The sequence below is a fragment of the Leptodactylus fuscus genome, chromosome 6 (assembly GCF_031893055.1).
Source record: "Leptodactylus fuscus isolate aLepFus1 chromosome 6, aLepFus1.hap2, whole genome shotgun sequence".
Lineage (NCBI taxonomy): Eukaryota > Metazoa > Chordata > Amphibia > Anura > Leptodactylidae > Leptodactylus > Leptodactylus fuscus.
This window is the reverse complement of record NC_134270.1, coordinates 97344152-97371414: the sequence shown is the minus strand read 5'-3', so window position 1 is coordinate 97371414 and position 27263 is coordinate 97344152. Positions and strand designations below refer to the sequence as shown.

General features: G+C 43.8%; 1 protein-coding gene across 1 annotated transcript; it reads right to left on the bottom strand.

Annotated features, from left to right (window-relative positions):
- Positions 1–669: 669 nt before the first annotated feature.
- PFDN4 (prefoldin subunit 4) lies at positions 670–10457 on the bottom strand. Its single transcript, XM_075278613.1, has 4 exons — positions 10371–10457; positions 9441–9548; positions 7172–7309; positions 670–1117 (listed from the first exon to the last, which is right to left on the bottom strand). The coding sequence occupies exons 1-4, from the start codon at positions 10392–10394 to the stop codon at positions 986–988; spliced, it is 402 nt and encodes a 133-aa protein (XP_075134714.1). The 5' UTR covers positions 10395–10457; the 3' UTR covers positions 670–985.
- Between the last annotated feature and the right edge of the window lie 16806 nt (positions 10458–27263).

Below are 27263 nucleotides of genomic sequence, written 5' to 3'. Positions count from 1 at the left end.
TAGTGGCAGGTGCTGGCTGTATTATACAACCAGCATCCCCCCGTGTATAGAGAGGGCTCAGCTCCTGAAGGTTTGAAAATAACCTCTGCAAAGAGTTTCTCACTAACCACTTTCTTCCATGACACAAAAAGAAGAACTGTGCCTTCTGTAGCAAAATCATCTTCATGTATGACACTGCACCATCTCATGCAGCAAAGAATCCCTCTGAGTGATTGGCTACTATGGGCGTAAAAGGAGAGAATCTCATGGTGCGGCCACCTAACCTCAACCCCATTGAGAACCTTTGGAGTTTCCTCAAGCAAAAGATCTGAAGGTGGGAGTCAGTTCAAATCAAAACAATAGCTTTTGATTTCAGTAAATGTGACCTCATAACGCTGAAAATTGTCAGTTCTTTACAACCTATAAATTGTTTAGTAACTTTGTTGTGTATAATTTGGAACAGCGAATTTAGATTTATTTTAATTTGTGAAAAAAAATGTTGGCATTGGGAGGTTTGTCCAATTTAATTTATACGCTAATGATTGAACATTATACTGACTGTCAGAATTTGCATAATAATTTGGGTGTATTGGGCTCTTTAATAAAGACGGCCTCAACATTTGTATTTATTGTTTGATATTGAGATTTCTGATTATTTAAAAAGTCTCACACAGATGACGGACTTGCATGCCAGAACTCTGCTTTATTTTTTGGTGTCCAGAAGAACAGATTCACAAGCTTTGACAACTTAATCTTGTTCTCAATCTTAACTGAGGATATTAAACAGTTTTTCGCTCACAGCAGAAAAAGGTAACGTGTCTACTGCTACGACTGTAAAGCAAAAGTTGTCCATCTTCATTCCAGGAGTACATGTTGGACAATTTGAAGGTGAAATTGCATACTATAAATATCAGATTTATTTATTTTTTTCAGTGCTGATATGTCTTTATGTTGACTGGGCCAAAAAAAATAAAATAAAGTTAAGAAAAAAAATTAACAAAAAGATTTAGCTCTCGTCAGCCTCTAAGTTGATATTGTTTCCAAACTTGGCATATAGTTGAACTTTAAGATCACTAAGGACTTGTTGGATAGATTCGACTCGCGACTGTAGAGCATCAATTTCATCCTGTAATCCTTTCTGCACAAAAAAACAAAACAAAAAACGATTACTTACAGCAAACAAATCATTATACAAGGTGAAGATTTTTTGTTTGTTTATTTAAAAAAAAAAACCCACCAAACATTACAAGAGAGCATGATAAATACTGTGATTTACATTAAATTTACACTATACCAATGACTAGATATATGCTTTATCTCGTTCACCCCAGTCCTGTTTCCATAACCAGATTTTTTTTTTTTTTTTTAAATGTAGATTGTGAGCCCCACATAGAGCTCACAATGTACATTTTCCCTATCAGTATGTCTTTTTGGAATATGGGATGGAAATCCATGCAAACACGGGGAGAGCATATAAACTCCTTGCAGATGGTTTTATGCCCTTGGCAGGATTTGAACACCAGGACTCCAGCGCTGCAATTCTAACCTCTGAGCCACCGTGTGACCCCCCATAACCAGATATTTTCTGAACTGGAAAGATGCACCAATAAAATGTAGAAATAGCAGTGAATGAGAGGCAGGGCAGGGAATGGTAGGAAATATATATCTGCAAAGCTAAGGGACATCCTGTTTAAGGTCTTAAAGGGATTGTCCGGGATAAGCTATGAATTAACCCCTAAACTAAACCACCTCCCCCGCTTAACTTCTAAATAATAATAATAATAGTTACCCATATCCCTGGCTCCATCTGTCTTGGAGACGTGCAGGAGAGATGGCTCTCCATCTCTACTGCGCAAGCCTCACAAGTACTTCCAGCGTGTGCACAGCAACTCCAGCCTGCGCACAGTGAAGAAGAGAGGAGGAGCGGTCTCCCAGATCAGAAGCTAAGTGGTGAGGGTGGGGGGCTTAGTTAGTTACTTGTGAAGGGCTAGTAGTGGGCGGGAATGCTTAGATAAGGAGACATGGAAGGAGGATGTGATGTAGTGAGAGAGGAAGGGGAGAGGGGGGAGCAGTGACAGGGAGGTAGTGTGGAAGGTATAACATGAATCTACATAGCCTGAAGCTGACATCAAGTAAACAAATGCAGAAGATGCTAGGAGCTCCAACAGAAACCCAGAAATCACCGAAAACACTGCTAAAAGTATATGTATTAACCCATTAATGCCACTAACACACCTTTTAAAAAACCAGGTCTAAAAGGGGTCTCCAGGATCTGCCACGTGTTCATTTTGAAACTACTCTTGCCTGTGAAGGGCACAGGGCGCCAATGTCAAATCTGCCAATCTTTGTGTTCTCTGGCAAATTCCAATTAGCCTACATGGGGTTGGGTTTGAAGCACAACACCCACTTATGGATGTCAGTCTACATGGATGTTAGTTCCCTGCTAGAGGTCATTTTGCAGGGCTCTGGAAGAAACACTGCACTTTTTAGCTTTTGCACAGTGTTTGCACACAGGAGGAGGTAGCAGTCATGATGTTGGGTTGTTGCCATCTGACACCTCTCCATGTCTCTTGGTATCTGCTCTATGCTTTAGATACAGTGCTGAGAGACACAGCTACCCCTCTTGCCAGAGCTTGCATTGATGCGCCATCCTGCACTACCTGAGCAACTTCTGTGGGTTGTAGACACCACCTCATGCTACATCTAAGGGTGAGAAAATGACAAAATGCAAAAGAGACCAAAACATCAGCCAAAAATTATGAGAACAGAGAAATCGTCTGAGGTCACCACCTGCAGAACCACAGCTTTCTTCTTGTTTGTTCCTTTTACACATCAGCAGGAGAAATTGATTCACATTCAGTGTTGCTTCATGACTGGACAGGTGGATTTCACAAGTTTCATTGACTTGGAGTTACATTCTGTTGTTTAAATGTTCCCTTTACTTTTTTTGAGCACTGTATTTGCACCGGCCAAGAGACTTAGGCTACCAGGACCTAGTTTGGTCCATGTGAGTCCCCTGTAGCACGAGGGGCTCTATCATTGGGAAAAGTCATTTGTAGATAAGCACATCCTTGCACAGCCTTTAGAAAGGCTATTTCACACCTACCAATAGTATGTAAATTGCCTCAGCAGATTTTGAATAAGTCCGTTTTTATTCATATGCTAATGAGCTTCGACTGTGCACCGGAAGTGTCTGTGTGCACTGTCTGCTCTGTGTATGCACAGCAGAGACAAGTCATCAGCACAGCAGCCTCTTCTATACATGCACATAGCGCAGACAGTGCACACAGACACTTCTGGAGTGCACTGAGAAGCTCATTAGCATATGAATAAAAACTGACTTATTCAAACACTACTGACGCTGAATTCACACCAGCGCTCAATCTCAGTTTTCAGGTTTCCGTCTTCTGCATACATAAGATGGAAACCTGTCAGACTGTATCTGGTCGCGAACGTCGGTGAGCACTTTGGGCTCTCCGCGGCGAAAAGGCCGGACACTTTTCAAACACATTCATTTGAATGGGTTTGAAAAATGCCTGCAGGTTTCCGTTTCCTGCCCAGTTTCGGGCAGGAAACAAAAACCTACAGAACGGAGACCCCAGGCGCAGATTTGCACGAGCCCTGAGACAATTTACATACTAATCCGGTAGCTGTGAAATAGCCTTTCTAAAGGCTATGCAAGGATGTGCTTATCTAAAAATGACTTTTGCCAATGATAGAGCCCTTTTAAGAATACAACCCCATTTTCCAAAACTAACGTGTCACATTATATGGCAATAACTTTGAGATGTTTTAAAGGAATGCTTTAAAATCACGTAGGAATAGCCTTTATTTTGAAGGTCCGTGCTGCCATTTTTGAATTTTGTCTTCTTTTTTTCATTATAGTAATAATAGTACAGTGTTGTTCTTCATTCCAGCGCCGCCTCTGTGTTCTGCATCTCCTCCTCTTCTTACACAAGACCACTTCACAATGGCAAACGGCCATGCAGTAGGCTGTTCCGTCAGCCATTTTGTGGTGTTCTCCTGTAAGAAGATGAGGAATACAGCCAACTGAGCAGAAGAAAGGCAGCGCTGGAATGGATGACAACTCTGTGCTAAGAGCGCAGGGGAAACGCCTCCAGTGCTTTCTAAGCACACTGAAGAATGGAGAAATATTCAAAAACGGCGATGTGGACCCTCAAGATGAAGGTAAGAGATGAGTAGCTTTTATAAAGGCTATTCTTACATACTTTTAGTTTAAATGAGTTTTTTAATGATAGAATTCTTTTACAAACTTTGGGCTGCTTTTTCTCCTTTAACCCCTTGTGAAAATGAAACCGTTGGGAATAAAGTGACATTTTAATAACTTTTCATTCACACATGCTAATGTTAATAAAATCTTTGATCAAAATGCTCTTTATACATTCCTATTTATACATAACCCTTTTTACATTCCTTGAGGGGTGCAGTTTTCAAGGGGCTCTGCAAATGAGAGATGGCACCTAAAAACTATTCCAGCAAAATCTGCTTTTCAAACACCCAGTGTCGCTCCTTCTCTCTTGTGCGTTGCCATGTGCCCAAGTATCAGTTAACACCCACAAGTGGGGTATTTCTGTACTCGGGAGAAATTGTGTAACAAACAAATGCATTTAAACCCTTGTAAATGTGTCAATTTTAGGACTAAATGAATGGATTATTAAATATAATAAAATAAAATGTCTAAATTTCACCTCTATATTGTTTTAATTTCCGTAAGATGCTTACAGGGTTAAACTTCCTATATGTTTTGAATTATTTGAGGTGTGCCGTTTTGAAAATTGGGTGATTTATGGGGGTTTCTAATATTTAGGCCTTTACAGTCCCCTTCAAAACCAAAGTGGTCCCTAAAAAATTTGTGCGGGAAATTTTCTTGTAAGGGTGCATTCACACTACGGATACGGTGACTGATTCTGAACGTTAAAACACGTTCAGAATCAGCGCGTATAAAGCAGATCCGATTCATTCCAATGGGAGCCGGCATACGAGCGCTCCCCATTGAAATTAATGGGCTGCCTTTTACTCTACGAGAGCTCCCATTGAAGTGAATGGGAAGCGCTCGCATGTACAGCTCGCCATGTGAAGGGGCCCGGCGCTCGGCTGATTTCGAGCCGTACACGCAAGGGCTTCCCATTCACTTCAATGGGAGCACTCGTAGAGAAAAAAGCAGCCCATTCATTTCAATGGGGAGCACTCATATGCCGGCTCCCATTGAAATGAATGGGATCTGCTTTATACGCGCTGATTCTGACCGTGTTTTAACGTTCAGAATCAGTCACCGTATCCGTAGTGTGAATGCACCCTAAATCTGGAATATATTCCCCTCCCAGTCCTCAAAATTCATAACTTTTTTTTATTGTTCTGTTTATGTAGCTATACGAGATCTTATTCTTTGAATGACGAGTTGTACTTTCATTTGCCACCATTTTGGGGTACATACAATGTTTGGTTTAGCTTTTATTTACATTTTTGGGGGGTGCATGTGACTGACTTTTTGAACACTTAATTGTTATTTTTTTTGGGAACGCAAAGTGACCAAAATATATTAATTTGTGCATTACGATATATATAGATAGATAGATAGATAGATAGATAGATAGATAGATAGATGTATATAGATATAGATATATGGAAACTCTCCAAAAGTGACCATTTTTGGAAACTACACCCCTCACAGAATTTATCAAGGGTTATACTCAGCATTCTGACCCTATGGCTGTTTCACACATTTTATTAGCATTAGAGTGGGAAAGTGAAAAATTACTTTATTTCTAATAAACTGTCCATTTAGCCCCAAATGTTTCATTTTCACAGGGGGTTGAAGAAAAGGCAAACCACAGTTTGTCTCCTGAACATGGAAATGCTCTGTATGTGATTGTAAACTGATGTATGAGCTCATGGAAGTGCTCAGAATAAAAAGACCTTGGCTTTTGGAGAGCAGGTTTGTGAGGTAAGATGGCGAAAAATCATTACTTCTGACATTTTTTTCACAACGTTCACCATGCAGGTTAAATAACATTTCTGTTTTATTGCACAGATTGTTACGTGGTGATGCCAAATATGTACTGTTTGTACAGTATAACTGCAGAAACTCCTTAAATCTTGCAGTCATGTTTGGCATCTGAGGGTTTAACATCCCCAATCTGAGCTCAGCTCAGACCAGAGGTGCTGGAGCAGGGTGATAGATGTAGGTTACAACTAAAATCCGCTCTAGGTCACCCACCCAGTGTGTGAGCGGAAGAAAGCTTCCACTGTAATAGTACAGTGATCTTCATTTAGACCTTGTCACCAAGGGGTTAAACAGTCTAAAAACGATGTAAACATCTATAATTATGGACTGGGTCTAACTAGAAACATAGCTGTGCTGTCTTGGCACAGCTGATCTTATGTCAGACCCCACAGATCTAATATTGATAGCCTATCCTAAAGGGGCTCTATCAGCAAAATCATGCTGATAGAGCCCCACATATGCGTGAATAGCCTTTAAAAAGGCTATTTTAAAACTGGGGGGTAGTTTAATATAACATTTACGGTGCCTGAATAGCCTTTTTAAAGGCTATTCACGCATATGTGGGGCTCTATCAGCATGATTTTGCTGATAGAGCCCCTTAAGGATAAACCATTAATTCTAGAAACCAAATCACCCCTTTAAAGCAATCTGATCCTGATACATTATTCACAAAGAGTGAGTGACTTTTCCTTCTTAACATCAAGGAGTGAAGTGACTGTGAGGAAGATGTCAGTCATGTCCAGGAGACATGACTAGCATGGCTAACACCATAACTACATGACTAGGCTGAAGCTGCTCCCTACCCACCATGACTACTTAGGTTAATTTGCATAGAACTTTTTATACATTCAAACATTTATAACTTTATTTTGCTGCAACAGAAAGATTACTGAGCATTACCAATGGAAAGGGAAGAACCATGTCCCTAACATGATAGTGCCAGTTTATTGTGAAAAACCAACTGACTGGTTAAAGTAGTTAGAATATTTCTTCTTATGTTCATGAATATAAGTTATGTTCTTGGGCATACCGGGCAGTATTATAGTAATTATATTTTTTTAGATCTCGCAGTAAATAGATTTTTGTACATAATGGACATCATATAGCAGTCATATGCTTGTACATAATATAGGTACAGAATAATAATGGTTATATTCTATTACTAACCTTTGCAGCTTCCAGCATGTCTTGAGTCTCCTCTTGGGAATGACTAATAAAAACGTCTCCAATCTGATAAGGGATAAGAAGAGAATCTTCTAGCATCATGATGTCATCACAGGCATCTTCCAGGTTTTGAAGTTCTTTCTATCAGGGGAGAAATAAATCACTGTTAATTCAATGATCAGATTAATGATGGTGGGGGTTACTTTACTGAGTGTAAGCAGTGGTGAAAAGTTCAGGAGATGTACCAATGTATAGAATAATGGGATTGTACAACTGAAGTTCATTACAGAGGCTTGTTGTATAGATGTAGCAGCTTTTAAAGGGACAATAAACCCTACAGACTATGATGCTAGGAGTCCCTGCCTCCCAGTGACATACTGCTCCATACTATAATTGGTACTGAACAGTATGACGCCGGGAGGCAGGAACTCCAAGCATCATAGGTTACTTTACTGCGAGGAGTCCTGATCCCAGCATGAAGTTTAATCCAGTAAAGCTGGCTATCACATGGACAAGTGAAACACGGTCGTTTGCTGCAACACTGAGGACGCTTCACATTATTAAACAAGCCACAGGTTTCAATCAATATGGGAAAGAAAAAAGATCTCTCTCTTGCTGAAATAAGTCAAATAGCGCAATACCTTGGACAAGATATGAAAACTTAAGCGTGATCATTGTACTATGCATAGATTTGTGGTCAAGTCAAAGAACAGACAGGATCATGCAGATCAATGCAAAATGTCTGTGCATGTTCCGTCTGCCGTTTTCTGGTGCTCTCATGTAAGAGGAGGAGCAAACAGGAAGCGAATCAGGAACAGAAGACAGAGACGGTGCTGGAATCAATGACAAAGCTAAGCACAATTAGCATAATGAAGAAAGAAGAAAAATTCAAAAATAGTGCCGCAGACCCGCAAAATAAAGGTAAGGGATGAATAGCCTTTCTAAAAGCTATTCCTACATGTTTTTAAATTTAAAACCTTTCGTTAATGATAGAATCCCTTTAACCCCTCCCCGACATCCGTCGTACCAGTACGGCGGATGCCGGGTGTCTACTGTTTTATAAAGTAGACACCCAGCACTAATACCCCCGGTCTGTGCCCGCACCGATGAGGGGCATTAACCCCTCCGGCGCCTCGGTCACAGCTGACTGAGGCGCCATTTTCCCCGACAGCGCGCATGGGCGCTGCCATTTTGCCGCTGATCGCTAGCACCCGGAGCAAGCTCAAGGGCCGACGTCACGTTGACATGACAGCCGGGAGCCTTGTAAAGCCTTGTAAAAGGCTCCCCAGTCTGTCTGCAGTGACTTTCTATGCTCTATGCAGCCTGCAAAAGAAATGATGATTTTTTTTGCAATGGCAAAATAGCATTGTAATGCATTGCATTAGTGCTCAGACCCCCTGGGGTTCAACACCCCTAGGGGGTCTAATAAATGCATAAAATTTAAAAAATAAATAAAAATTCTAATCACCCCCCCCTTACCCTAGAACACATATAAAAACAGTTAAATACTGTGAAATACATACACATTAGGTATCCCTGTGTCCAAAAATGCCTGCTCTACAAATCTATAAAAATATTTTTCCTGTACAGTAAACGCCATAGCAGGAAAAAACATCAAAAGTGCCACCCAACCCCGCAAAAAAAAAAAAAAAGATGCCCAATACATCCCTGTACGTGGAAGTATAAAAAAAAAAAAAAAAGTTAACTGTGTTAGAATATGGCGACTTTTAGAAAAAAAATTGAGGGGCACAGCTTTGGATTTTTATTAAGGGGTTAAAATGTAAATGCAAATTAGCTCTCTCGCAGCACTGGGGGAGGGCTCCAGCGCTCAAACAGCACTGGGGGTGTCCTCAATGCTGTGAGAGAACTCTCTCCAGCGCCGCCTCCATCTTCGTCAGCAGCATCCTCTTCAGCCTCTCCTTCTGGTGGTGGCTTGTAACTTCTAGGACTCGGGCAGAGCAGACTGCGCATGCCCATAGACCACGAGAAAATGGCCGCTTGCACAGTACTGTAAGCGACCATTTTCTCGTGGCCTATGGGCAAATTTTGGAAATCGCAGTGTGTTCGCGCTACAGATTTTAATGCAACGTGGGCAAGGGAATCACATGAATCTCATCCACTTTGCTGATACTGTATAACACCATGATTTTTCCTGCGGCGTTTCCAGCCCGTGGGGCCCCGGCCTTGAACAGGACCTTTCACCACCTCCAACAATTCAATTTCTTAGAATCTAACATGCTGTTCCTGCAAAATACATCTGCAGTGACTTTACCTTCTTTACTTCAATCTCATCCTTCAGCTCTGTAACTCTGCTTGTATTTCTTGCAAAGATATTAATTTTTTGCTGATCCTCAAATGTGACATTCACATCTTCAGCAACCTGCAAGAAAAGAGGAAAACGATATAACACATGATGGACACACGGCTGGGCAATTGTGACCTAAATCAAAATGATTAATTGAACATTTTAGCTTGATTACAATTTCTAAACGGTTATTTTAGGACACTCCCCCCCATTTACGCACCAGTTACTCACATATTAGTAATCCTGATGAAATAGTGTACTCCGTGTGAACATAGTCCTAGTGACATATCCTTTAGCCAATGGCGATGTGAAAGAGGATGGCATGGATGCAAAATAATTAAAATGATCGACATGACCAAATTCCCATTGGATATGCTACATAAAAAAGGGGTGGGGGCCTTTAGCACTATAGTATTTGTGCCCTAGAACTTCAGAGAGAAGATAGCTATGCTGCAGTGACATCATGCAATCTTGATGCAAACAGAGCTAATAACCGCTGCTCTGGAAGTGACTAGAGCACAAACCACAATCAAACTCAGACCCTATTCACATCTGCATTCATGTTTCTGTTAGGGGAGTCCTCTGTAATTCGGAACAAAGTTTTTTCCTCATAAATATTATAAAGTCTTTATTTGATCTGGGCTATGTGGGTGGATGAAGTCCCAGCCATTAACTCTATCCCCGTGACAGTACACGATGAGACTTCCCCACGAGTCACTGATGTGCCATCCGCTGCGAGGGCAGGAGCTGCTCGGCCTCACTGTATTACCTTACATGACACAGCCATCACCACCTCATTGCACTGCGCCCCCAATCCCTTCCGCCTCGGCTTTATTCATGAAACAACGCCCGTGTCACCCACAACACCCCAAATATCGCCATTCCGAGCAACCTCACCGTTTTCTTCATGGTGGCCGCCATCTTGGAACTATACCATTCTCAATAGAGGGTCGTTTCTTCCCGCTTGACTATATGTGTACATGGGATTCCGTAGGGTAAAAACATTATTAATAATAATGAAATTATTAAATGTGTTTTACAGATATGAAAGGTAGAGTAGAGGTAGAGTTCATTATCAACAAGTCACAAAAGTAGGATACACATTCGAGGGAATGGTACGGTCCAAATAACGATCACAGGGCGCAGTGAGCTGATTGTGCGCTAGATGGCGCTGTGTACTATAAAAACTGCATGAGAAAGGGCTTGTAACCTTATAGAGAAGAGGTGTAACTGACCACATGGTACAGGCTGCACACCAACGCTAGGAGAGCCCCTTCGCCAAAAGAAAGCGGACCCCATAGATTAGAATGGTTTCTACCTGTTTTATACTGAAACTGGTGGAGAGAAAGATCTTCTATGGGTACGTTCACACAGCGGAAAATGGATTCCGCAAGTGAACATACTGTGCGGCTAGCTGCGACAGAATGCAATGCAGTGCACCGCCATCACATCACGGCATTCCGCTCGGGATTAGTCCCGAATGAAAGACCCTAATCGAGAGGGAGTCTCACACCACGGACCCTGCAGCTGAGTGATCCGCAGAATCCGCGGGAACAAGGGGCATGTCGCTTCTTTTTTCCAATACTAGCTAGCTGAAAAAAGAAGCAAGCCGCTCCCATTGAAGACAATGGGAGCCATTTTTTCTCAGCAGATCTTGAGGTGGATTCCACGTCAAAATCCGCTTCCAAAAAATTCAGTGTGAACTAGCCCTATGGGGGTGTTCACACTTGTGCCTGGTGTACGCCCTGTGCCATTCTGTCGGGTTTCCGTCCTCAGCCCCGAGAAACTGAAAAGGGGATGGAAACCTGGCAGGCAGCTTTAAAATACATTCAATTGAATGGGTTTTGAAAGGTGAACACCGGTGTCCGCCTGTGGCCTCTCTGCAGGGAAACCGTTTTTTTCGGCCAGGCACAAAGTCGGACATTTGTGTCCGGCTGAATAAAAAAATGGCTTCCCCATGGAAAGGCCGCAGGTGGACACTGGTGGTCACCTTTCAAAACCCATTCAAATGAATGGGTGTTAAAGCTACCTGCAGGGTTTCCATCTCCTGTCCAGTTTCTCGGGGCTGAGGACGGAGACCCGGTGGAATGACACAGGGCGTACATCGGGTGCAAGTGTGAACACCCCCTATGCATAATAACTTTTCTCTCCCTAATAGCTGGAATCTGAGGCGGAGACTCCAAGGCAGATGTGAACCTAGTCTGAGTGATCATCTGTTTTATTATCTATACATCTTTAATCCTTTAAGGACATAGGGTAATTTGTACGTTAGTGCTCAGTGATTTTTTTTTTTAATTTATCTTCCAAAATTCAGAACTTTTTTATATTTCTGTCAACATAGCTGAGGATGGATTCAATTCTGCGTTGGAGTCTCTGTAGGAAACTCTGATGCAGATTCTGCCTAAAATCCTGTTAAGAGGGCTTTTCTATCCGCCCATTTCTGTATAAAATCCTGCAGACCCCATTATAGTTTATGGGGTTTGCAGTTTTCCACAGGTAGCTGCTTTGTAAGCGGACAGAGCCTCCATCTTTCGGGTCCCCATGCGTAAATTGAGGGATTATTCTTTGCGTGACAAGTGGTACTTTCATGAAGAACCATTTTGGGGTACATGAAATGTTCTGATCAGCTTTCACTTTTGGGGGGGGGTCTATGTAAAAAAGCCCACAGTTCTATCAGATTTTTTTGCATTTTGTTTTTATATTGTTCACTGCATTAAGAATGACATGGCAGCTGTGTCTGGTGGGTCATTACGATTACAGCGATACCATATTTATAATGATTTTATTAGGTTTTAATGCTTTTATAAATAAAACGGCATTTTTTGAAAATGAATGATTTTTCTGGGGTCACCGTATTCTGACATGTGTAACTTTTTTACTGTTTTGAGATATGTCAGGACACTATATTTGTGGGGCAAGTTGTAGTTTTTATTGCTACCAATGTTTAGTATCTATGACTTTTGATCACTTGTTATTGCTATTTTTTGGTGAAAGTGCAGTGACCAAAATATGTTAATTTGCATATTGCAGTATATTTTTTTATGGGATAAATAACACTATTTTTGGATAGTTGGGGCTTATACGCACATGAGGATACCTAACATATTTGATTGATTTTTTTGTTTACATTGTGTTTTTTCAACGTAAAGGTGAGGGTTTTTTTTTTTTTAACTTTTCAGTATATTTTTTTTTTCTTCATTTTAAACTTTTTTAATGTTCCACGAGGGGATTTGAACCTGGGATTTCAGATCCCTAGTGCAATATACTGCAATAGGTCATCGCAGATAGGTTCCCTTGGCCTCTTGGCTGCCATGGTAACCCCTCAGATCTGAGGAGTAATCTTGCACCTGGACCCCCTGGATGCCGTGATCATTATTGATCACGGCATCACTGGGTTAATCTGCTGGTCCCAGCGCTCAGCTGTATAACACAGTCCTGGAGGTATTGCTGCAAGCACAGATCCTGTGCCCACGACATTACAGCCCCGTACTTTTACAGCCCTGAAAATTACGTATCCTCTCAGTGTGGAGTAATAGTACAGAGCAGGAAGGAATAATAGGTGCGGTGTGAAAGTGGTTACACTTTCTGATAATATTAAATCATCTGAAGGTGTACCAAAATGAAAGATATTAATCTTAAATGGGTCACACCCATTAGATAGAGCTGTAGCTAGGTATTTCTCCTCCACCTGGGGCAAAGGCTCAGTTCACTACTGTTAATGTTACATATAAGTGACTTCAGTGGCGTAACTACGAATGGCAGGGCCTCGTGGCGAACTTTTGACATGGCCCCCCGTCCCAATTAATGCCAAAGACCCCGACCGACTTCCCCCCTGCATTTCTGCACGCACTATTATGCTCCATAGTGGCCACCACATACAGTTTTATACCCCATAGTGGCCCCTGCATATAGTATTATGCCCCATAGTGGCCCTTGTTCACAGCATTATAGTAGCCCCTTCACCCAGTATTATACCCCATAGTGGCCCCTTCACCCAGTATTATACCCCATTGTGGCCCCTTCACCCAGTATTATGTTCTATTGTGGACACCCATGAACAATTATTATACTCTGGGGTCTTTTCAGACCCCAGAGTATAATAATCGGAGATCTAGGAGGGATACAAACATAAAAAATGCTGTTACTTACCTATCTCTGCTCTGCCCGCTGATGGCGGCCATCTTCAATGACGTCCGGAACGTCACCTGACTCAGGGGGCCTGCGTCATTATAATAATAGTGTTTGTGGGGCCCGCAGCATCACTTACCGATCCCAGCCCCTGCCAGGATCGGTAAGAAATAGGACTCGTTACCGGCTGGAGTAACTCCTATAAAAAAAAAACCAAAAACGTAGCGTTAGCGGCTGTCGCCGGGCCCCCTAATGTCCTGGGCCCTGTTGCAGCCGCTACCGCTGCTACCCTGGTACTTATGCCCCTGAGTGACTTGTTGACTTTCTCCTAACAACCTGCATCTAGAGCACATGCCTCAGTTGCTCCGCCCTAGCTACCCCCCCCTTACATTGTGTCAGGCAATGGCAACCCTCAACCCTGGAGAGCCCTGCACAGGGTGATTTGCGAGTGGCATTTTGCAGAAAAGAAAGAGTGGCCTTTTTAAGAGCTTTGTCTTTTATAACAGGGCACAACTAAATATACTCAGATCCCATAAAACAATATTGGACCCCAGGTTATTACCGGTTACATAAAAGAAATGCACCATTTTTATTTGCACCATTTAGTGTTAAATATTGTGTTACGGAACGGTTATGGTGACATCAAATATGTCTATGTTACTTTCTGTCTTTTGTGACTGTTATTTAGTAAAGTATATTTTTACAATGGGTTTCTTATAATCTCATTTTATATCTCATTTTAACAAAACTTACTAGAATAGAAAAATACTAAAACATATTTAAAGGGGTTTTCCAGGCAAAAATTTCTTTTTTAAAGGTCTGTTAATGTTATTAATGGATTAAAAGTGCACCCATATTCTTTTATCAGTGTTTTGGGTGATTTCTTGGTGTCTGTGTAGCTTCCTACTATGTAACTTCCTGTGTACCTGTCAAGCTACCTCCCTGTCACTGCTTCCCCCTCCTCTATCACTGTGGTACATCCCCCTCCTTGTCTCCCTAGCTAAAATACACTAAGCTATGCTGAGCACTGCTAGCCCCCCTCCCTCTCTCCCTATTTATGCTAAGCTAATCTATCCTGCCCACTGATAGCCCCCCGTCCCATAGCATCACACTTACCTAGCTTCCAATGTGGGAGCCGTCTCCTCTTCACTGTGCGCAGCCTGGAGATGCTGCGCACAGACCGAAATGAACTGTGGGACCTGCGCAGTAGAGATGGATTGCCATCTGTACTGCGCATGTCTTGAACTCACCTCCAGACTGCATAGCCGCTTCAAGAGAAGAGGAGAGAAGGACCTGTTTCACACACAGGAAGGCACGTAAGTATGGATGGGGGGAAGGGAGTACTGGTGACGTTGCATTTCAGAAGCAGTGAAATTGACCATCACCGAATTAAGCATCTGTATGCCAGGTTACTCCAATGATCAGGAAGGCAGGGACTAAAAGTCTACTTGGGAATGGAGCACCAGTGCGCTTGTATGACCAAAATTCCATTCAATTCAATGGGGCTGTTGGGACTTTAACGTCTAGCAGCTCCCACAGCCTCATATACGTGAATGAAGCCCCAGTCATGCAAACGCACTGGCACTCCATTCACAAGGAGGCTTTAGGGGACTTTCAGTCTGACTGTTATCCCTTGTCCTGTGGGTGTCATGAATAGCAGGTGTCCGTGGTTGTAGCTAACCTCCAAATGTGAATATTAACCCTCAGATGCCACCGTCAATCATGACCACAGCATCTAAGGGGGATAATAGGGTGTCACTGACCTCATCACCCCCACCCTCCCCATGCGCCACCTCTAGGTGGAACCGTTGTGTTCCTCTTCAGTTACTCTGGTTCAGTCGACAACATACATTAGGTATTATTGTAATCATTCTGACCCAATATAACAAAAATAACATGTTACATCTGCTGTTCAGTGAACAGCAAAAAATTTAAACTGTTAAAAAATGATAGCTTGGAAAATGCGACAGTAAAGAAAATCTTTCGGGCAAAAGTGGCTGCAGCATGAAGGCAATGCTCCCCAACACTTGATGCTAGTGGAATAGTAGTTTGGAATTTGGTGTACCCAATGTACTCCAAAACATCTTACATATTCACTTTACATCTATCTGTTGTGCATTCACATCTGGGAAGTGATTACCATGTCCCTCAATAAACTCAATGAAAGGTGCAGTTTTCAAAATGAGGTCAGTTCCCAGGGGATTACACTTTACTGACACCTTAGGGTGCACCTTAGTGTCTCTGCAAACATGAAATTGTTGCCTAAAACTCAAAAATCTGTGCCATTTGATTTTTAGAGCATAGAGATAGACAGTTTAACAGTTTGGCTAACTGACAGTTTAATGTCACCCTCCAGCGGCCCCAGTTTAATGTCACCGTCCAGCTGCCCCAGTTTAATGTCAGCGTCCAGTTGCCCCAGTTTAATGTCACCCTCTAGCTGCCCCCAGTTTAATTTCACTCTTGAGCTGCCCCAGTTTAAGATCCCCTCTAATTGCCCCCAGTTTAAACTGAGACAGCTGGAGGGGGACATTAAACTATGGGTGCACCAGTAAAGGGATTTGTGAGGTCAATTGAAGATGAACATTATAATGTAGGGGCAATATACTGTGTGTGGCAATTAAGAGAAATGGATGGGAATGGGCAGAGTCAACATAGAAGTGGGTAGAGCTAAATTTGCTGCGGCACACTGTGTAAATTCTGCCTCTCTTTCTACCCTTTGAATGTTGGGAGATATGCAGTCCTGGAATGTCAAAGTTCAATTTGGCCTAGACATACAGCCGCAAAAACTATGGACCCATTGAAATGTATGGGTCCGTACTTTTATCCGCAACTCCAGTTAAGGATGTTCTGTATTTTCCTAGTCTTCAAAGTAATATGTTGTCTGGGAAGAAACTCACAGGACAGGAAAATGAGGTCACATTTAAGAATGTCAGCTTTGTCATCTCAAAACAAGGCTCACAGGACAGGAGAATGAGTTCATATTTAAAAATGTCAGCTACATCATCTTAAAACAAGGCTACATCTGTGAAAGGAAAATCACAGATGAACTGTATCAGGTACAATGCAAAGAAAGTATGTGTACTGTCAAACAAGTACAGCAAAAGGACTGTATTCACACAGGGTGCAGGGGTCTTGCACAGAGACCCAAAAGCAATAAGAATGTTAGTTTAAGAGCAGCTTGCTAATGGTGTTAAAATAGACCAATGCAATCAGATGTTAAAATGTAGAAGTAAAAATGTACAGAAAAACACTTCCTAAAAGTAGTTCCACAAGATCAGAGAAGCTTCATGACTTGATAATTATTATTCAAGATATACAGTTGTCTAATTTCTTCATAGCAAAGATGAAGTTCCAAAGAAACTGAATGATTCTACTGGCTTTTGGATTTCTGTTATTCTATGTGAGGTAACCTATTCTTATGTTTAGTTAGAGCATAGCCGGGCAGGTATTTATTTTTGTATTGTTTCCTTTTGTTGCTGCACTACTTTTTTGAGTGAAAATAAACTCTACCTTTGTTTTGGACTAAAGAATCTGGACTTGTGTGTCTATGCCACCCCACCTAGCATACCCAGACCCTGACACTCTCTAAATGCAGTGAAAGAAATTGATCCCTTGCTGATTTTGTAAGTTTTTGGATATTTAGGCCTACTCATGTTCCTTCTTGAGCAGGGGGACCTTGCAGGCATTGCAGGATTTTAATCCATTATGGTGTAATGTGTTACCAATGGTTTTCTTGGTGACTGTGGTCCCAGCTGCCTACGCCTCTATCTTCACCTGGAACGGCGTCTCCCTGCATCTTCTTCCGGCGTTGGCTTCAAACTTCTAGGCATGCACAGAGCTGATTGCGCATGCCCAAGGTAATTTTCCTGTGGCCGTTTACACAGTAAACTGGTGTAAGTGACCATTTTCTTCTGGCTGCTTACTCAGTAAACTCGGGTAAGCGCTCACAAGAAAATGGACGCAAGGAGAGGCCATTCCAGGCGAAAATAGAGGCGGCACTGGAGATTTCTCTCTCAGCATTGGGGACGCCCCCAGTGCTGTTTGAGTGCTGGGGACCGCCATCAATGCTGCGAGATAACTCGTTTGCATACAGAAGAAAACCGGGATATCTACCGAACAGCAGTGCGGAGAAGACATCTAAAGGTAGGAGAATAGCCTTTCTTGAGGCTATACCTACGTATTAGGGCAAAAAATTAGCTTTTTAATGATTGAATCCCTTTAAATCACAATCTAAATTTAACCAAAAGTAAGATATAGAAATCTGGGTAGAGTCTTCAGTTATTGAAGAATCAACAGAAATACCAGATGAAGTACTAGATCAATCTCAAGTCAGAAAATCAACAAGATCAAACAAAGACATCCCACCACAGTGCCTATCTTACAAATATCTGTAGCCTACGCCAGTCAAGAAGTAATATTGTTGAATCACCTCTTGGAAGATCTTGATGAACCATTAAGACAAGCTAGTTTATGAAGACAATCAAGGATACATTAAACTTGCAAACAATGAGAAAGTTAGCACAAGAACTAAGCACATTGATGTAAAATATCATCGCCTGTGTGACTTGGTAGAATGAGGCATAACTGAGCCTGTTTACTGCAAAACTGGAAAAATGACAAGTTAGAAGCCTGCTATGGGACTAACAAGATAAGGAGTTGCTGAGTGGATTTGTTAGGCCTTGTTTACATCCCTGGTTCAGAGAGTCTCCAAGCGGAGACTTCTCTTTATCACAACTACACAACTGTGTATGATACCTTGTTTCTAGACATAGTGTTACGTTGTTAATAAATTAAAAAGAAAAGGAACAAAGAATACAAGAAGTGACAGGCTGCACATGAAGAAAGCGGGGAGAACAAGCTAGACATGCTGAGACGGATCTTACTGTATATTCACATGTTGTGCTGTTATTTCTTGAATAAATACCTGTTGTTCATTGTGCTACGCCTGGTGATCAGTTATGCTGATAACCTGATGACAACACTTAATAATATTTTTGGCACCGACAGATTCCCTTTAAGGCTGTGTCTTCAAGGAGTTAATAATATGCTAACTGTTGTTTGTGAATTAAATGTTATCGATTTTTAACCTTGTTTGCTTCTTGGTGCACTAGGAATATGTGTGTGCCATGTTGTGCACTTGTTTTCTTCTCTTTAGGCCATCGATCGCCATCCAGTATTGCTCTTCACAACCTCTTTTTGGAACCAGCATCATAGATTCCTTTCTTAAATCTCCTGTCTCCTCTCTACTAAAACTTCTACAGTATTGTACATGGGCTTTGCTTCACTTCTTTACTGCATTGCAAGATTTCAGAACGGAAGCTAGTACGGGGGATAGAAATGCCTGATGAATGGGTCGCACTGGATGGCAGTAGAAGGTGTAGAAAAAAAGAAAGCAGGTGCACTAGACGGTGCAGCGCAAAGCATATTTACATAAAGTTAAAAATGTATTTTTCTGCAAGTTGCAGAAACATATAGGTGCTATATGGGGAGAGAAACATATTCACAGTACATTGCTTGCACAGGAATTAAACCTTTATTCTATGAAAGAAAGCCCCACCCCCAGTCACCTCATTGTGTGGGGTCCAATTGTTGGACCCCACCAATCAGATACTGATGACCTATCTTGTCGACAATATCAGCATGAAAAAAGAATGAAAGGTCAGAAAACCCCTTTAACATAAGTGTTGTAAAGGTGACATAAATATCAGATGATCTCTGAACAACGCCTTTAATACATCTATCCCCAGTATGTCTTCTAGTCTATACTGTAACTATGGAGACACATAGGTATGAGAGCCTGAGATATTTGATGGATGCTAATGTAATCCTGTAAATCACAGGAAGTCATCCACCCAGGAGAGACTGACATGCGGGCTACACAGGAGAGCAAGCTCTGAACTAGTAGTCAAGACTGATGATCACATGATACAGCCATCCATAATGAAAGGGTTCAAAATGTGAGAATGCAACTGAGCTGGATGGAAACACAGCTAAAATACTGCTGGTGAGGCAGCATTATATGTCTAAAAATTTGCTAGATTTTTTTTTAAGACCCAAATCAATCCACCCTGACATTTCCATCTGAGCCTTTCCAAATATGCCTTGCCCCCCACAATATAAATAAAGCATGAGGCCATGGACATGATGATTTACACTTATGAATTAATCCTATTTCCAGTCTGGGAAATGTCTGCTGCTTTGCAGCTTGGCTGTTGATTCTCGGAATCTCGTCATGGTTGTTTTCTCCCTGTGGTCGCAAGTTCACGTAATGAGTCAAAGTGCGGCTGACGAGCGCTGATTTCAGTCTGGCACCCACAGATGAATGGGGAGTCTGTGCTGAAGATGTGACTGGTAGAAATAAGAACATAGAAGTCCAAGTGAGTAAAATACTTAGGAGAACCTAGTGTCCCTCGAGTCCATTTCTTATGTCATGTTATTAACCCCTTAAGGATACAGACTCATTTTTCAAAACTGATGTATCACTTTATTTGGTAATAACTTTGGGAAACTTTAACTTACCTAAGTAAAAAATAGAAAAAAGAATAGAAAATCTGGTGAAAAATTGGAAAACTTTGCCAATGTGAAAAAGTGAAAAACCTCTTTTCATAAATGTAATCATACCACCCAAATGAGTTAATAAATAGCATTTACCATATCATCTTTTAATTGTCCTTGAAATTATTTATTAAAGCCTAATTCCAATTTTCCAAAAATTTCCCAAGCCCATTTTTAGGGACCATTTCAGTTAATTGGGATTTTAACCCCTTCCCAACATCTGTCATACTGTTATGGCAGATGCCGGTTCTTTAAAGATGGTAGCTGCTCTGCAGCATAGCGGCTTCCATAGCTACAGTGGAGACCTGCCGCTAATGCCTGCGATCAGAGTCCACATTGATTGTGGGCTTTGCTAGCTCCCAGGGCCCTACAAAGTTAAAAAAAAAAAAAAAAAAAATAGTAAAAAAAAAGTTTAAAAAAAATGAAGAAAAAAAAACAACAAAAAACATAAAGGTTGAAATCACCCCCCTTCCTAGAGTACATATAAAACAATAAAAAATACTTTGAAACAAATACACAATAGGTATCAGAAGCATAACTTGAGTCAGTGTAGTTGAAGCGAAGCCCAGGATCCTTAGGGGGCCCATAAGCACTGGCATCAGTATTGAGATTGCAGCTTCCATCTAACCCATAAGCCAAGGAGACCCACAGATTCCCCTAACCACACTAAGGCTGATTAAACTCCTTAGCACCCGTGACCATCACTATCAATAATTCAGTGTAAGGGGGCCCCGGACAAAAGATTGCATCAAGGCCCACAAGACTTTAGTTACGCCACTTCTAGGTTTCCCAGTGTATAAAAATGTGGTCTACAAATATCTAGAACCACCATTTTTTCATTGTTTCACCTCTGATCAGTGGCGGATCCAGGGTTTGCGAGGCCCTAGGCAATTGACTTTGGCGGGGCCCTACTTACTGGGGGTCTCACACTTCTAACCTGTACTTCCCAACTGTTGAAGACCAGAAAGAGGGAATAAAATGTGCGGCGTGCACAGCGCGCCGCAGCAAATTAGGCCCTGCCCACTTTTATGTTGACTCCGCCCATTCTCATTAATTTTTCATGTGATTCCACACAGTATAATCCTCCTACAGTCACCCGTAAATTATATGTCCCCCTTACATCTCTCCCCCATGTTCATATACACCCTTCATCTACCCCTAGTTTCATGTCCCCCCCCTCTATCTCTGTCCCCAGTTTCATGCCATTCTCCCCCTTTATCTGCCCACAGTTTCATGTCCCCCCCATCTCTGCCCCAGTGTCATGCTGTTCTCCCCCCTTCATCTGCCCCAGTGTCATACCGTTCTCCCCCCTTCATCTGCCCCAGTGTCATGCCATCCCCCCCTTCATCTGCCCCAGTATCATGCCATTCTCCCCCCTTTATCTTCCTCAGTGTCATGCCGTTCTCCCCCCTTCATTTGCCCCAGTGTCATGCCGTTCTCTCCCCTTTCATTTGCCCCAGTGTCATGCCATTCTCACCCCCTTCATCTGCCCCAGTATCATGCCATCCCCCCTTCATCTGCTCCAGTATCATGCCATTCTCCCTCCTTCATCTGCCTCAGTGTCATGTCATTCTCCCCCCCTTCATCTGCCCCAGTGTCATGTTGTTCTCCCCCCTCCATCTGCCCCAGTGTCATGCCGCTCTCCCGCCTCCATCTGCCCCAGTGTTATGCTGTTCTCCCCCCCTCTATCTGCCCCAGTGTCATGCCGTTCTCCCTCCGTTCATCTTCCCCAGCGTCATACTGTTCTGTCCCCCTTCATCTGCTCCTGTGTCATGCTGTTCTCTCCCCCTTCATTTGCCCCAGTGTTAATGCCGTTCCCCCCCCTTCATTTGCCCCAGTGTCATGCCGTTCTCCCCCCTTCATCTGCCCCAGCGCGCCGCAGCAAATTAGGCCCCGCCCACTTTTATGTTGACTCCGCCCATTCTCATTCATTTTTCATGTTATTCCACACAGTATAATCCTCCTACAGTCACCCGTAAATTATATGTCCCCCCTACATCTCTCCCCCATTTTCATATACACCCTTCATCTACCCCTAGTTTCATGTCCCCCCCTCTATCTCTGTCCCCAGTTTCATGCCATTCTCCCCCTTTATCTGCCCACAGTTTCATGTCCCCCCATCTCTGCCCCTGTGTCATGCCGTTCTCCCCCCTTCATCTGCCCCAGTGTCATACCGTTCTCCCCCCCTTCATCTGCCCCAGTGTCATGCCATCCCCCCCCCTTCATCTGCCCCAGTATCATGCCATTCTCCCCCCTTCATCTTCCTCAGTGTCATGCCGTTCTCCCCCCCTTCATTTGCCCCAGTGTCATGCCGTTCTCTCCCCTTTCATTTGCCCCAGTGTCATGCCATTCTCACCCCCTTCATCTGCCCCAGTGTCATGCCATCCCCCCTTCATCTGCTCCAGTATCATGCCATTCTCCCCCCTTCATCTGCCTCAGTGTCATGCCATTCTCCCCCCTTCATCTGCCCCAGTGTCATGTTGTTCTCCCCCCTCCATCTGCCCCAGTGTCATGCCGTTCTCCCGCCTCCATCTGCCCCAGTGTTATGCTGTTCTCCCCCCCTCTATCTGCCCCAGTGTCATGCCGTTCTCCCTCCGTTCTTCTGCCCCAGCGTCATACTGTTCTGTCCCCCTTCATCTGCCCCAGTGTCATGCCGTTCTCCCCCCTCCATCTGCCCCAGTGTCATGCTGTTCTCTCCCCCTTCATTTGCCCCAGTGTCATGCTGTTCCCCCCCCCTTCATTTTCCCCAGTGTCATGCCATTCTCCCCCCTTCATCTGCCTCAGTGTCATGCCATTCTCCCCCCTTCATTTGCCCCAGTGTCATGCCGTTCTCTCCCCTTTCATTTGCCCCAGTGTCATGCCATCCCCCCCTTCATCTGCTCCAGTATCATGCCATTCTCCCCCCTTCATCTGCCTCAGTGTCATGCCATTCTCCCCCCCTTCATCTGCCCCAGTGTCATGTTGTTCTCCCCCCTCCATCTGCCCCAGTGTCATGCCGTTCTCCCCCCCTCTATCTGCCCCAGTGTCATGCCGTTCTCCCTCCGTTCATCTGCCCCAGCGTCATACTGTTCTGTCCCCCTTCATCTGCCCCTGTGTCATGCTGTTCTGTCCCCCTTCATCTGCCCCAGTGTCATGCCGTTCTCCCCCCTCCATCTGCCCCAGCGCGCCGCAGCAAATTAGGCCCCGCCCACTTTTATGTTGACTCCGCCCATTCTCATTAATTTTTCATGTGATTCCACACAGTATAATCCTCCTACAGTCACCCATAAATTATATGTCCCCCCTACATCTCTCCCCCATTTTCATATACACCCTTCATCTACCCCTAGTTTCATGTCCCCCCCTCTATCTCTGTCCCCAGTTTCATGCCATTCTCCCCCTTTATCTGCCCACAGTTTCATGTCCCCCCCATCTCTGCCCCAGTGTCATGCCGTTCTCCCCCCTTCATCTGCCCCAGTGTCATGCCATCCCCCCTTCATCTGCCCCAGTATCATGCCATTCTCCCCCCTTCATCTTCCTCAGTGTCATGCCGTTCTCCCTTCCTTCATTTGCCCCAGTGTCATGCCGTTCTCTCCCCTTTCATTTGCCCCAGTGTCATGCCATTCTCACCCCCTTCATCTGCCCCAGTGTCATGCCATCCCCCCCTTCATCTGCTCCAGTATCATGCCATTCTCCCCCCTTCATCTGCCTCAGTGTCATGCCATTCTCCCCCCCTTCATTTGCCCCAGTGTCATGCCGTTCTCTCCCCTTTCATTTGTCCCAGTGTCATGCCATCCCCCCCTTCATCTGCTCCAGTATCATGCCATTCTCCCCCCTTCATCTGCCTCAGTGTCATGCCATTCTCCCCCCCTTCATCTGCCCCAGTGTCATGTTGTTCTCCCCCCTCCATCTGCCCCAGTGTCATGCCGTTCTCCTGCCTCCATCTGCCCCAGTGTTATGCCGTTCTCCCCCCCTCTATCTGCCCCAGTGTCATGCCGTTCTCCCTCCGTTCATCTGCCCCAGCGTCATACTGTTCTGTCCCCCTTCATCTGCCCCTGTGTCATGCTGTTCTGTCCCCCTTCATCTGCCCCAGTGTCATGCCGTTCTCCCACCTCCATCTGCCCCAGTGTCATGCTGTTCTCTCCCCCTTCATTTGCCCCAGTGTCATGCCGTCCCCCCCTTCATTTGCCCCAGTGTCATGCCGTTCTCCCCCCTTCATCTGCCCCAGCGTGCCGCAGCAAATTAGGCCCCACCCACTTTTATGGTGACTCCGCCCATTCTCATTCATTTTGCATGTGATTCCACACAGTATAATCCTCCTACAGTCACCCGTAAATTATATGTCCCCCCTACATCTCTCCCCCATTTTCATATACACCCTTCATCTACCCCTAGTTTCATGTCCCCCCCTCTATCTCTGTCCCCAGTTTCATGCCATTCTCCCCCTTTATCTGCCCACAGTTTCATGTCCCCCCCATCTCTGCCCCAGTGTCATGCCGTTCTCCCCCCTTCATCTGCCCCAGTGTCATACCGTTCTCCCCCCCTTCATCTGCCCCAGTGTCATGCCATCCCCCCCTTCATCTGCCTCAGTATCATGCCATTCTCCCCCTTCATCTGCCTCAGTGTCATGCCATTCTCCCCCCCTTCATTTGCCCCAGTGTCATGCCGTTCTCTCCCCCTTTCATTTGCCCCAGTGTCATGCCATCCCCCCCTTCATCTGCTCCAGTATTATGCCATTCTCCCCCCTTCATCTGCCTCAGTGTCATGCCATTCTCCCCCCCTTCATCTGCCCCAGTGTCATGTTGTTCTCCCCCCTCCATCTGCCCCAGTGTCATGCCGTTCTCCCCCCTCTATCTGCCCCAGTGTCATGCCGTTCTCCCTCCGTTCATCTGCCCCAGCGTCATACTGTTCTGTCCCCCTTCATCTGCCCCTGTGTCATGCTGTTCTGTCCCCCTTCATCTGCCCCAGTGTCATGCCGTTCTCCCCCCTCCATCTGCCCCAGCGCGCCGCAGCTAAGCGCGGGGCCCCAGGCAGTTGCCCGGCTCGCCCGGCCCTGGATCCGCCCCTGCCTCTGATAAAAGTTTGAATAAAAAGTGATCAAAGAAATAGACATTCCATAAAATGATATAACTAAAAAGTACTTCTGGCCCTTCAAAAAAAGACACTCTATGCATCCCTGTAAATGGAGATATAAAAAAAATATGGGTGTCAGAATACGGTGACTTTAAGAATTATTTTTTTTTTACAAAGGATTTTTGTTAATTGTTTTTTTTTTTTTTCCTTTAATAGGCTCCTTAATATCCCCACACCCCCAAGGGCCCCATACCTTCCCTACCATAAGTAGAAGATCGGCAGTAGATGTAGGGCTGCAGATGCTTCTTATAAAAGTTTCCACACAGTGGAGGTTCCTGTTCCGCCCCTCCCCCTCCTTAGTATCGGAGTGTGAAGGGAGATATCCTGTGCAATGTATCTGCTCTCTTCACTGCTAGACAGAGCTGCACAGCCACATGTAAGTATATTTTTGGATAAAATATGTATAGATGTGTATATGTGTTTACATTATGTGTCTTATATACTGTGTGAGTCCTGTATGTGTGTGTAGATAGGTGTGTGTATATGTTGTATATGAATGTATGTGTGTGTGAGTAGATGTGTATATGTGTAAGTATATAAAGCATATCAATGTCTATCTATATATCAGTCTCCTATCTATCTATCTATCTATCTATCTATCTATCTATCTATCTATCTCCTGTCTATCTATCTATCTATCTATCTATCTATCTATCTATCTATCTATCTAACTATCTCTCAGCTATCTATCTATCTCTATTTGCTTCTATACATGTCTACCATTATAAATACTAGAATTGTATTTTATAATGTGATGTTTAGGCCTGGTTCACATCTGCGTTCAGGTTTCTGTTCGTGGAGTCTGCTTGGGACCCCCCAAACAGAAAACTATACGCATTAAAAAGCGGTTACTTTCAGGGTCTACAATTATTATAATAATTGTTATTATAATAATTATAATAATTGTTCATGGGTGTTCATTATGGGGCATAATGGTGTGTGTAGGAGCCACTATGGGGCATAATAGAGGAGGAATGCGGTGGAGACGGTCGGTCGAGGTCTTTAGTGTCAGTCAGGAGGGGGGGGGGCATGTCAAAAGTTCGCCACAGGGTCTCGCCATTCCTAGTTACGCCACTGGTTATAATGTACTGTACATAAAACTATAGAAATTTGGTATCCTTGCAATCATACCAAAACATAGAATACAGGTGAATACAGGTAAAAAGGAAACTGAAAAGAAAGTTGCACAAATGCCCTTTTTATCTTATTCCAACCCATCATGATTTTTTTTCCAGCTTCCCAGTACATTGAACAGAATAATAAATGGTATCATTTATAGATGAGCGAACAGTAAAATGTTCGATATTCATTTCGAATAGCCGCTCAATATTCGACTATTCGATCGAATATCGAACCCCATTATAGTCTATGGGAGAAAATGCTTCGCTACAGGGGATCCCACCATTCGACTCAGAAGGGTCACCAAGTCCACTATGACACCTCAGGAAATGATGCCAACACCCTGTAAAGCAACTGGGACAGCAGGGGAAGCATGTCTGGGGGCATCAAGTACCTTTATTATGCTGGGATCCCCTGTCAGCTTGCGATATGCCGGAGCTGACTTTTTTGCATAGGAATGCATTGACCGGCGTTGATTGGCCAGTCTACGGGATTCGGCCAATCAACGCTGGTTCTTCATGAGGAGGCGGAGTCTAAAATCTGTCCACAGCAGTTTCTATTCTGGTCCGATTTTAGACTCCGCCTCCTCAGGCAGAACCAGTGTTGATTGGCCGAATCCCGTAGACTGGCCAATCAACGCTGGTCAATGCATTTCTATAGCGAGATATAGCAGAGCTGGTCGTGCGGTTAGCCCGGCTACTCCAGACACCGGAGATGATAGAGCTCTGCACTACACCCAACCATCCCTCCAGCTTCTCCACCTGTACTAACACGACTAGCTCAGCTTGGCTATGCCTTAGTACTACAAACACACTCAGCTCGGCTATTCCTTAGTGTAATAGCCGATCTGAGCATGTTACTAGTACTAAGCAATAG